Source organism: Zeugodacus cucurbitae, chromosome 2, assembly GCF_028554725.1.
Source record: "Zeugodacus cucurbitae isolate PBARC_wt_2022May chromosome 2, idZeuCucr1.2, whole genome shotgun sequence".
Taxonomy (NCBI): domain Eukaryota; kingdom Metazoa; phylum Arthropoda; class Insecta; order Diptera; family Tephritidae; genus Zeugodacus; species Zeugodacus cucurbitae.
The window spans coordinates 54,897,170-54,909,639 of record NC_071667.1 but is presented as its reverse complement, the minus strand read 5'-3'; the positions used below and the strand labels follow the sequence as shown (position 1 = coordinate 54,909,639).

The window sequence follows — 12,470 nt, the reverse complement described above, 5'->3', positions numbered from 1 at the left end:
CCATTAGTTCTTTCAGCGTTTTCATCTATGTTTGTAAAACGACGGCTTTTTAAGATTCTATTTATTTTTGAAAATAGGACAAAGTCACACGGAGTTATGTCCTTATCGAACTGTTGGAAAAGCTCGCGGAGAGCGACTGCTGGGTGGTAGCTTACGCTGACGACGTAGCTCTCATGGTTGATGGGAAATTTCCAAGTTCCCAGTACGAGCAAAGATATCTCGGCGTTGTATGAAATGGGCATGTGGCTCCCACACCGTTGTCCTATTGCGGTTTATTACTGAACCGATGGGCCTCGGCTGTGCTGGGTAAGCGCGGGTCAGTCACTAGCTCTAGCGCAGTCGCCAGATCCTTCTGACTTAAGGTGACTCGCAGGAGGTCCGAGCTCTTCGCCCTCAGTAAAGTTTACCTCTTTTTAGTCGTAGGGGTTCTTCCTGGCCATTGTTACAACGGGATCCACGCTGTAAGGTTAGAAATCTTACCGGATGCTAGCTGTAGAAACTGAAGGGGTAGAATCATCTCATCACTTTCTTCCGGAATGTCCCGCCTTTGCTAGAACACATGGACTTTCCTTTGTTCTCAATAAAAAGTTATCCAATTGGATTTAATGCAATTGAGTTCGGTATAATCTTGATATACTGCCACTGTATTAAACAAGAACAGCGGTATATGAGATTAGTGCCCTCTATATTATGTAGACAATTATACCGTATTGTGTCCTTAGTCCTCTATTCTCCATTGTATAACGAAAAAAATAATTTAAGAGCTTTTTTCAATAACATTTTACTTTCAATATACAGTCTACTAACAGTTCTGGTAGTCCGGTCCGCCTTAATTTAAGGTTAAGGACCTCAAACGAAGATAACATCTGATAAGGCCATTTTTGGTTTGTTCGGAATGAAATTCTATGAAATATATTTCTCGTAATTGTTTGAGCTTTATGGTCCATATTTTTCTTTAACCCATCTTAATTTGGAAAAATTTAGAAATTCGAGTTCAAACCCATACATTGCTGTAAGGGTAGTGACTGGCGCTCAGGAGTCGGTGGAAATTTTTTCGATATCTGTTAGACTGATTTTAAAACATGTGTAACTAGCGGCATTGAAAGCACCGCCATTTGTGTGTATTTACTCACGTACTTGAGTACGCATTGTTATCACTCACACGAGTGTTATCTTAAAACCGCTACTCTACGACTTTTGATTGATAAATAAATGGGCGGCTGTCAAATTCTTCGAAATGCCCACAGCACAATGCTGCTGATAAGTGAAACTCATGTTTATTTTAAACTACTTTAAATCGCAGTAGACACATGTAAATATTTATTATTCTTTCCGCTCTTCATACATACATACAGGTTTGCATAGTGATAGAACTAACTCACACGCTCAGCCTTAATAACAAAGAAATTAAATTTACGATGCTCAATGTTTGACGCTACAAAAGCATAATAAATTCATTTAAATAAACTTCAATAGATAAATTAATGTTTGCAATGGCACATAGAAAATATGTATTGTAAATTTAGACAAGTAGTGAAGCCCATATTGCGCGCCACACCTTCTACACCCGTTATGAAAAAATAATACATAAATGCATGCCTTACTGTGTGTTACTGTGCAGAGTATTTTCGAAATTTATTTGTTTGTTTTATAAATACCAATTATGTGTAATTGACTGTTTAGCAAAAAGTTTAAGAAAATTTAGAAAATTTAGAAAAACAAGCTGAAAGTTAAGATTTGAAATTCATTTCCGATTTTTTGGTTTAATACACTAATATACATATATATAATAGAACACAATAATGCAAAAAGAATACTATTATTTTTTTCATAATTTCAATTCATACATAATTTCATCACTTATTTATTTAGTTGGTATAAGTATAAGAGATAAGCACTGCATCATCCCCTACGTACATCCCATGCCGTCCGTCTGTTAGTGTTATGATTGGTCGAAATGTTTTGTTTTATATTGCATTAATTGATGACCACCTGACTGGTTGTAGCGTTTTAGTTGTTTTTGTTTTTGTTTTTGATGTTGTAGTTGTTGTAGGAGGTAATTTACAATTGCTTGTCGAACAAGAATTCGCCCACAGCACCTTGGGTGGACATCATCTTGGTGAGTGTGCTCAATTTGCCAGCCAAATCGCGTTGTCCGGTGAGTTGTTCCTCCAAGAATTCACCAGTTAGCCAGTCGACCAAGTGATACCAGTTGGGTGACTTCTCACAGGTCTTGATCAATGAACGAATGCTCTTGGTGACCTTGGTCTCCAATTCCAAAGCTTGACGTAGTGCATCAACACCGCTGTCTACCTTAACGTCAACATCCTGATAAAAGAGAAAAAATATAATTGAAATGAACATGAATTAGTGGCAGTTCGAAAGTGTGTATATTTTAAAATATATACAAATATATAAAAATGTTTTTAATGAAAAGAATATGTTTAGAACGTGCACTTACAATAAGTTGAATCAAATCGGTGACACTGTCTGTCAACTGACCACGCATGGACAGATATTCAATGAGTTTCGAACCATGTTCACGTTCTTCGCGTGCCGACTTGAAGAAATGCTCAGCGAAACCGGGACGATTGACGACGTCGCGTGAGAAGTGTGCAGCCATGGCCAAGTAGATGTTAGAGGCATTGATTTCCATTTGGATTTGCTTGCGCATCTCCTCCAAACATTGACCGTTCTTGTCATTCAGACCAATCCACTCGACGGGAAGGCGTGGGTGCTCCAAACGGCCTGTTGGGATGAGAGAAAATTTTCGAAAATTAGCATGAGACATACAAACATATGTTACGAAAAGTACTGGAGATACATAAGTTAAGGTGAAAAGTGCGCAATTTGTTGAAAAGCCATTTGTAACTTTCAATGTCATACATTTTGTTGTTGCGTCGTAATAAAATATCTGCAAAATTGTAATTTACATGTATGCCTTTCAATATAAAGTCGAAATCATCATTTGCTTATCAATTGGCGACTAAACAAAATATCCCCATGTAATGTGACTAACGCCCTGCCTGCCGCTACTACTGCTCTTCGACCCCACCAAAGCGTTGTTATTATTTCTGGTTTCGGCGTTTCAAATGAATTTAGCGTATAATTACAGAAAAATATTTATATAAATATGCACATATGTATGTATGCAAGTATGTGTATTTATATGTAGCACTTAAAGTCTGGATTGTAAATAGGAAAAACATAATAAAGAAGTAACAACAACACAGTATATTGATTCACACGTTCCCACAGTGGTTTGACGAACAACAACAGCTCTAGGGAAGCAAATTTAAGGGCAAGGGGATATACCAAGCAGCATTTAGTGTTACTAGCCACTAGTGGTGCCGTGTGCAAAAATCTCCCGAGTAAAATTTCCACTCTACTGAGTGTACACTATGAGTTAGTAAAGTGTGATGTTGCTCAGTAAGTACTCAGAGCAAAATTATATTTAATTGAGTGAAGTCAATGTGCTACTTTGATTTTGTCAAGGCGATACTCTCATACCTATGTATATATGGATTTATATATAAATAACGTTCGATAGTAGTAGAAGGCAATGGGGGAATACAATAATTTACAGTTGCTAAATTATAATATTTTATGCTAAACTGATTTAGGAAATGAAAGTAAAATTAAATAAAAATAAGTGATTAAAAATTCAAACGGAAGAGTTGGACGAAATAATGTTTGTTGTCATTGGATTAGGGCGGAGAGTTTGCCAGATTTCGAAGTTTTTATTTTTATATTATACAAATAAAGTCAGTTCAGTTATGCAGAATAACTTATATGGGACTAATAATATAGAAAATTGTCTAAATATATAGAAAATTCTCGAATTGTAAACAAAAATAAAATGTATAAAAACCAACAGTTGTCAAACCGAATGATCTCTTTTTTGAACAATAAGTTCTTTAAAATTAAATTCGAAAAAATTTAGTATGTAATTCGAAAAACCAAAAATGTCAAATTTTTTTTTAAGAAAAATACAAAGAATCCAGATCAATGAACTTTGGCTAACTAATTTAATCACTAATGAAATTAATAGCTAGAATATTATAAAGCACTAAGAGCAATTGAAGTGAGTATAACTATCATTAGAGAGACTACTCTAGACACACGAGGTGTATATTTTTAAGTACATATCTGTATATAAGAATCTGGCAAGATCTAAGCCATTGCTAAGAGTTAATATCAGGGTCAAATTGGTATGCGTATCGAGTCAACAGAGATTGCTCAGTAAACTTGTGTGTGAGCATGCCAAACAAACCGGTTTAGTCATATGAAATATAGAAACCTACGTACATATGGACTTGCAATGAAAGATATATATGTGAATATATATCAGACGGTGAAATGTTTTGGAAACGCTACTTTAACAATAAAAAAGAACTGAAACAGCTGTTAAACAGTAGATTAAATACGACTGTTTAAGGGGATTTTTTTTTAAGAGTTTACCGCAACAAAAAAATAACACGGAGTTTAACAAGCGTTCATTAATTTTCCGACAAAAACGTGAGTCAATATACACCGGCATAACATCGGATTGCACAAAGATATATTTACCAATAAAATATTGGCACAACGCCCAAAGTCTAAAAGTTTCCAATTGTCATTGTTTGTAAACAAAAATGCTGTTGTTTTTCGTCATCACGCGAGTCGAAAAGAAATTTCTACGTATTACCAAAACAAAGAGATTCTCACATTATATTTTCTTTTTTTCTACCTGGAATAATGCCAAACAAATTCACCTTTGTCTAGTGTGAAATGACTTTTGCTCGTTGAAACGCACTCGTTTGAATCTCTCAAAATTTTTGTGAGCGGAAATACACGCACTCTCTTGTTATCGTTACTCTGAGTGGATATGACTCGAAAATGCGCAGCAAGACGAATTCTACTTGTTTCTTTTCATGTTTATGCATTTTATATGAAAAACAAAAATCACTTGGCACTTTCACAACACAAATTCACTATAAATTCAATAAAAATTAAAAACTTTTGCTTTGTCCTGAGTTCACAATACTTACATGTCATCTGTGCGTTGACCGCTACGGCCAGCAACAAAACTGCGGCTAATAATTTCATCATGTTGTCTTCTCGTTTCCTTGCTTAATTAGTATTCAGGATTTTCTTCACTCTTGCTTTTATTGCGTGTGTCTCTTCGCTAACTGCACAAAAGAAAATGAATAATTTTAATTAACTCACGGTAGTTAAATATCTTTCAAAGTTTATGATTTCTTCCAATATGTTTGGATGTTTGTATGTATTTGCGTTAGATTTCACACTAGCTTTTGGTTATGTGCACACAAATTTGGAAAAGAAAAAAAATAATCGATTTACTATCACTAGGTGAATGATAAAGAGTGATGTGTGTAGAGGGAAACACGAACTTTTTTCTTATTGCTTTCAATTGAATTTTTTTGATTTTGACAATTTCTTCAAACGACTGCTCGATCTGATCTGATTTGCAACCGCCTCTGTGCCTTTATACACACTGGTATAGAAGGCAAAACGTTTGGCCTTTGATGAGTTAATGCGTTAGTATATCGCCTGATAATAGAGTTCTGGACACAATGGTCGTACACTTTAGTAATCACAGGTTGATTGAATTATGAATATTTGACTTGAAAAGTAAATCTTTTTCAGCGCTGTCGTAAAACTCTCTTTGTTGTTACTGAATGCGAATACGTACTGACTGCTGGCGAGACGAACCTAACACTTTTAAATGCCCACACTAATCTCTCAGCACTACCAGCGAGTACGTACACACGTTGAGACTTTCGGTACTCACTTGTTGTTGTTTGTATTTTTCGTTATCGTTCTAATATGTCCGCCAATATGTCGGGCCGTGTATGATTCTTTTGTTTCTACGATGTGGTCGGTTCTTTTAATAATATTGCCTTTATCAATTTGGATTCTTTTTATATGCTATACACACGACTCCAATGCACGTCCATATATGTGTACTATGCACATTTCATCAGATGTCTTGTTTGGTTTTTTGTGAAATCATTGCTCATGGGAGATGTGAGTAGTCGATAGCCGTTGTATGGAGAGCATTCAAATTGTGTAATCCAATATGGCGTCCGTAATGGTGGCTGGCGTTGACTTGAGTCAGCTGGTTTTTGTTTTCCTTTGTTGTTTTGGTTGCACATGGCTCTTGCTACTGCATATCAACACAAAGGTCGACTAGAGTTGCCAACTGCAGAGGCACATGCACATATGATACTGGTGAAGTATATACTACTGAACGGAAATTGGTTTGTTGCTATGCGCTCTAGAAGTTAGACCATTATCATTCCGAATGTTTAATCTGCATAAACTCCTCTCAACTCTAACATATCACTTTGAATGACAATAGATCAATTCATCATGACCAAGTGACATTGTCTTAATGATACCATAAATAAAGAGGCGTCTTTAAGTTTTAGTATCTAACATGTATGTATATTAAAAAAGAATTATTCCAGTTAAATCTTATAGATTTAAATGCAAATACTTTGAATTTGGAATTGGCTTTTAAGAGACTAATCGAGGACCATATACAATAGTTCACCTAAAGAATTTACTTATTGAGTAGAGATTTAAAAATTTGGTAGTGGAATAATTTAAAATTAAAAAATATATATATGTTAATGCCTGTTACTCTTGCAAGGAGCATACGGCCCTTGTGGTTTCTATAATCATGTTATTTTAAGATGGATGACTAATTGGCCCTCGCACCCGATCCTGGTGCTGGGTCTGCCAGCGAGGCTCCAAGCCAGCATGTAGGCAACAGAATTTCCTCTGTGCGGTTTGAAGGATATACCGCCATGTGCTCGGTCGATAGAGCCTCGTTAGCGGTAACGGATCACCAAGTGTCATTTGGAGAGGAGAGGTTATATATTTACTTCACCCCCCATGAGATCCCAATTAATCCAGTATATATCTAGTGCTATTATTTAGGTGTATTTAAACCAGAATCAAATATATCTTTTAATGCATCGGTATTATTCAAATGAATTTTGTACAGTATAAAAAGTCCATGACATATTGCTTAAGAACTTTATTCAGTCCTTAAGGTTATTATAGGTTGGTGGGAGCCAGCAAAAGGCACAATATTGGATTTCAATCTTATAACAGATACTTTAGTTTCAGTATGATTATTGGATCTCTCCATAGTATGCACTTTTTAGATAACGTGTAAAAATTGATGTTTCCAAACATAGAAATTTTATAGTGCCATATGCAAAAATGTGTACTAGCAACAAAGGTGCTTTAATTTGCAGACTAGCCCACACTAACTGCATTAAGTTGTCGCTGATAAATCAATCAAATATGGCACAAGTACTATACTAACTTGTCAAAGACTTGATGACTAACGACAACCCTAAAATCTCTCGAAATCTCTATACACTTTAATGTGAATATGTGTGTGTGCTCATGAGGAAAATCACACTATACTAAGAGCGCACACTAAACTGGCCGCCATATTGATGAAATGTGTTATCTACTCAGTAGAGAGTCAAAGCGACGAGTGCAAAAACAACAAGCGAGCAATATGGCGTGTGCGTATGTGTGGGTATGCATGCAAAGGCATTATCGATCGAATAGAAACGGCCAGACACAGGCATTATAAGCGACAGTTGGAAAATTTCGTTTCATTGAAACACATCTGTGCTTAACAATATAAAAACAAAGAGAGCGTGTGTTATTAAAATAAGTAAAAAACTAAATACTGCACTAAATTTTAACTGAGACATTTGACATATTCAATAAGCCCTCAGTGAATTATTAGGTAAGTTGTGGAGTAGGGAGTTCATTATCATTTAGTAAGACGATGCTGAAGTGAAACTTTTTTAAATTTGCCATACACTTTAAAAGAGACAGTATTTCCAATATACAACTCAAACGCGTCGGTTGTTGCTCCAGAGAAACAAACGAATTGAAATTTGGTGTGTTCAGCGAAAAGGTAGAAAACAAAGCGAAAATACCGAATAAAAATACTTGAAACGCAATAAGTGAAGGCAAACAAAACATTGTGTTTTTCTTAATTTGTCACATTTCACAAAACTAAAAAACAAGAATATTTTAAAAACATTAATCAATTGGGTATCAATTTCTACGTTTCTTTGCAGAGTAAAATACTCAGAAAATCAAAACCAAAGTTATGAAGTCGTTTACTGCGCTCACACTATTTGCGGGCCTCATCGCCCTGGCCAGCGCTGAAAACTACGCCTGTCACTCGAATGTGACTTACGGCTGCAGCAACAGTGTCTCAAGTAAGTAAAGCTAGAACAACAAATAAACAACACAAATGCATTCTCCATGCACGCACACACACAGACACACATATGGGAAAGCGTTCAATAAAACAACTTTACTAAACACTTCCCGTTTGGTTTTCTTCTCTTCCTTTTTTGCTGCTTGCAGGCCCCGTCATTTGCCATTCCCGTTATGGTGGCATTGAAAACGTTGAATCTGGCATTCAATCCTACATCAACTTGAATCTGCACAAGTCCTACCAATATCTGTTGTTGTCGTCGTTCTACAACTCATACCAGAAGAATCGTCCCGGTTTCAACAAGCTCTACCGCTCCATGTCGGATCGCTCTTTCGATGATGCCATTGATTTGATTAAGCATGTCACACGTCGCGGCGGCCAGGTTGACTTCCGTGCCATCAGCCAACACCCCAACTCTATTGCACAAAGTAAATTGAAATTGGAGGAGGATGAGTTGCACTCATTGGGCATTGCTTTGGACATTGAGAAGACTTTGACCGCTGATGCTGGCCACGTACACTACCAATCGACACACGGACGCCCACACGACCCACAGACCGCTCACTACATTGAGGAGAAATTCTTGCACCAACAGGCTGATTCCATACGCAAGGTTTCGGGCTACGTCAACGATTTGTCGAAGATCATGAACCAACCCGATCCCTCATTGGGCATCTACTTGTTCGATCAGTACTTGGAGAAGCAGTAAATGTTGTGGCTGTGAAGTGAAGATTATGCGCTGACCTATACGTTCGGAGCTGAGAAGAACCATCTTATACATACTATACGTATTTCTTACATTACATTACAAACGAAAACCGAAAAAGATGTAACTAAATTTGTTTGAAAAATATATAAATTCCAACTTTGCGCATTTAAATCTTCAGCTTTATGAATGTTATTTACACAACCAATTAACCAACCAACCAACTTCTGCTTATGGCACAAAGGCGCATCCATGAAATTATGCATATGTATTACTAAAAATAAGTGCTATAACATTTTTGAATTGTTCATTTCTATTATTATTATTTACTCTACATGAAGTTGTAACTTTTTTGCTAGTGGATTACTTTACAAAATATAAATGTTAAATTAACGAAATAGTAAAACAAAAATTAAAATTTTTTCTCTCATATTTATTTGTTTCCATTGAATTGTGATAATTGGTGCGAGAAATCGTACAAAAACTGAATAAATAAATATGCGAGTGATAAACAAAAATCTCAAATTCTTTTACACTCAATTACTCATAATGTGCGGTAGTGGCTCTCTCTCTCTCTAAAAGTGCTCTCTCTGAGCAATTGGTTTATTTGAGCGTTGTTTTGTCTACATAATAGAGTTTTAAGCAAACAAAAACAATTTTTAGTAAACTCAATGCCGACAAACAGCTGATAGCATAATACTCAAACATTCTCATTTCACTTTTCATGTTTGTTTTCCAAATTAGTTACAATATTCCCAAACATTAACGAGTTTCTTGCACCGAACTTACTAGATTTCGCTAGAAACCATATAGGCTAGCGGGGAACATAGAAAGAGACAGAGAGATGGTAGGGAGATTCATCAGAGAGGAAGTTGATAATTTTTGCCTATTAGTTTTAACAAACAGCTGTTTACAAGGTGAAGTTTTACGAGCAAAATAACGGCTGCATAACTTATGTATGTATATACATATATGTAAATAATATATGTATATACGTACATAAATATGTTAAGTGTACATATTTAAGAATAATATATTGAGGAAAATATTCTTTAGATATAAAAAGTTAACAAATCACATTAATGATTAAATAAATTAGGTATTCCGAACAGTTCTTTGTATATAATTAATGATCTCTCAAATATTAGTAATTAAAATTTAAAAACCCTTAAACAGTATTCTTCTACATCAATGTGGTCATCATCGTGTACTTTCCCCGATATATGTATGTATTTTCTAAAAGGAAAGAATCTAAAGATCTTGTACCTCTCGACTATAGATCATCATCTAGATTAGGTTAGGTTAGCCTGGTAGTCCAATAAGCTGTATGTATATAGACCAGTTTTGGTCCTTTGCTATACCGGATGGAGTGCCGTCACGTAGTCAATGAGGGGTAGTCATCCTCTATAACGCCTCTGTTACCTCTAAAAATGCTGAATCCGTTGCCTTGACAATACAGGACAATCGCACAAGAGATGTTTCATTGTTTCTCTTATGCCTTACTCTTGACATTTCCTGCAGTCATCTTGATCTATCAGCCCCATCTTACAGGCCGCCACCAGACAGTGGCCAATGAGAATTCCAACCATGTTCTTACAGTTTTTTCTACTGGTCTACCGCTTAACACATGGCTTTAGCGGTTTTGCACCGCGGTATATTTTTCCAGCTCACCATCTAAGTAATAAGTAGCCCACCAAGTTTATGATGTCTTGTCTCTCAGAGATAGTTCATGACCCAAATTAGAAGTCATCCAGTGAGATCAGATAAAAATACCAAGTATACCTATCAACATTTTCAACACTATCAATCAAAGATGCTCGAATATATTAAGCGATTTACACTTACAGCAGTCATGAAAAGATAATTAACTACATATCTGAAGTGTTGACAAAGCTCAACAGTTTTTCCAAATCCTATTCCAGAACCAAGGAAAATAAAAAAAGAAGTTAGTCCCCGGTCTTTTATTTTGTTTCAAAAATGTCTGTAACAACAAAGATGTGGGATACGAAACAGATTTCAATGACGGTTGGGAGTGTTTACGGCAAATCAGCCTGCATAGTTCATATACATATATACATACAAGAAACTCAAAGGTCTAATATTTCCGTTAACGATTGCTCTTCAAAATTCAAAATTTGTACTGATTTATTGATGATCACACCCAAAACGTCTCAATAATTACGTAGACTCGATCTGATATAACGGTATAAATGGTACTTAACACACACATACAGTGTAGGCCAGCTTCTGAGATAGATATAAAAAATTATAGTAGAATTAGAACTATAGCCATCTAACACAATTTCTTCGTTCAATTTGGTTTAAGGGGTTAGATGAGTTTCAAGAGTTAAAAAAAAAAAAATGTATCAAAAAATCAAATCAAGCCGAATAACATTCTAAGAAATATGCCCTTTGGCAGTTCCGCCCATCACGACACGTCGGTTTCAATTTAAAACTTTTAAGGCGTTTATCTCAAAACTAATTTTTTCAAGTCGGTGGACACGATTTCTCGAAATGTTATGAAGCGTTTTTGTTCAATTTTGGACACATAACTGAAATAATATTATCTAGTTAACGAACGAAGGATTTTTTTATTTTTATTTCTACTATTTTTTTTACCGAATATATGGCAAAAATTTTACCAAAAAATGAGTTTTTTGGTTAAAATTCTGTCAAAATTCCAAATTTTTATATTTTTTTTAATTCATTCATTAACTAGATTTATCCATATACTATCGACATACATATTTTTGGTTTATTGATTTTGGATGAACCAATCATGAGTTATAATATCTATGGCAAGACCTTTTTTTAGACACGTCATGAGAGATGAGGTACCAACGGTTTAGTTTTCGAAATTTGCAAATGAAAATTTCAGAAAATACTGTTTAAATATGTGTCTTTGATATGTTAAATTGTTTAAATGATATATATAATTGTACATATTAAAAAAAAAAATATTTGTAAAAATGCTCTTGTTTTCAACCTCTGAAACTCAGCTAACACCTTAATTATTATTATTAAATATATCATATACATATGTACATATAACATTGCGTCAGTTCAGATATAAAAAAACCAGCAACAATCTTTGTTTACAAAGCAAAACCTTTAAAATAAACGGTAAAATCTTGCTCCAATACATTTTTGTATTCGTTTGAAACTATTATTGAATCATCCTGTCCAGTGCGATGGAGATAATTCCGAAATATGTCGTAAACAAAACATGATAAATCATTCAAGATTGATCATTTACGTTGTTCTTATGCCGTTCCAGCTACATTAATAAAGAGCATTCGATTCGACGTGCTTCGTGAGTCCAAAAGTTATGTTTAACGATTGCGAAGTTTATATGTATGTATATATTCAATTCTTATATTGTAATAACACTGATTTTGAATTTATATATTACTGACCTTTTGTTTTAATTACTACCAATAACTCCACAAGAATTGTTTATTTAAGAGTCCTTATAGAACTAGGGTATTCTCTCAGACA

At 35.0% G+C, this 12,470-nt stretch overlaps 2 protein-coding genes across 5 annotated transcripts; one reads left to right on the top strand and one right to left on the bottom strand.

The window, feature by feature from the left end:
• Positions 1-1,276: 1,276 nt before the first annotated feature.
• Positions 1,277-5,973, bottom strand: LOC105209448 (ferritin subunit). Of its 3 annotated transcripts, none has more exons than XM_011179858.3 (4): positions 5,795-5,973; positions 5,031-5,171; positions 2,462-2,748; positions 1,277-2,328 (listed from the first exon to the last, which is right to left on the bottom strand). In XM_011179858.3, the coding sequence occupies exons 2-4, from the start codon at positions 5,089-5,091 to the stop codon at positions 2,062-2,064; spliced, it is 615 nt and encodes a 204-aa protein (XP_011178160.2). In that variant the 5' UTR covers positions 5,092-5,171; positions 5,795-5,973; the 3' UTR covers positions 1,277-2,061. The 3 variants fall into 3 exon arrangements, with proteins under 3 accessions (XP_011178160.2, XP_011178159.2, XP_011178158.2); XM_011179857.3 differs by lacking the exon at positions 5,795-5,973 and adding an exon at positions 5,587-5,743; XM_011179856.3 differs by lacking the exon at positions 5,795-5,973 and adding an exon at positions 5,394-5,689.
• A 1,618-nt stretch (positions 5,974-7,591) lies between these two features.
• On the top strand, positions 7,592-9,404 carry LOC105209446 (soma ferritin). Of its 2 annotated transcripts, none has more exons than XM_011179854.3 (3): positions 7,592-7,780; positions 8,121-8,264; positions 8,416-9,404. In XM_011179854.3, the coding sequence occupies exons 2-3, from the start codon at positions 8,153-8,155 to the stop codon at positions 8,973-8,975; spliced, it is 672 nt and encodes a 223-aa protein (XP_011178156.1). In that variant the 5' UTR covers positions 7,592-7,780; positions 8,121-8,152; the 3' UTR covers positions 8,976-9,404. The 2 variants fall into 2 exon arrangements, with proteins under 2 accessions (XP_011178156.1, XP_011178155.1); XM_011179853.3 differs by lacking the exon at positions 7,592-7,780 and adding an exon at positions 7,787-7,954.
• Positions 9,405-12,470: the final 3,066 nt, after the last annotated feature.

What these genes read in the sequence shown, in the direction of transcription:
- LOC105209448 (XM_011179858.3), bottom strand. Translation starts at nt 5,091, where the DNA reads ATGATGAAATTATTAGCCGCAGTTTTGTTGCTGGCCGTAGCGGTCAAC. An exon ending in GGTCAACGCACAGATGACAT is followed by an intron (nt 2,749 to 5,030) that starts GTAAGTATTGTG and finishes TCATCCCAACAG; the next exon opens with GCCGTTTGGAGCACCCACGC. An exon ending in CCGATTTGATTCAACTTATT is followed by an intron (nt 2,329 to 2,461) that starts GTAAGTGCACGT and finishes CTCTTTTATCAG; the next exon opens with GATGTTGACGTTAAGGTAGA.
- LOC105209446 (XM_011179854.3), top strand. Translation starts at nt 8,153, where the DNA reads ATGAAGTCGTTTACTGCGCTCACACTATTTGCGGGCCTCATCGCCCTG. An exon ending in CTGCAGCAACAGTGTCTCAA is followed by an intron (nt 8,265 to 8,415) that starts GTAAGTAAAGCT and finishes TGCTGCTTGCAG; the next exon opens with GCCCCGTCATTTGCCATTCC.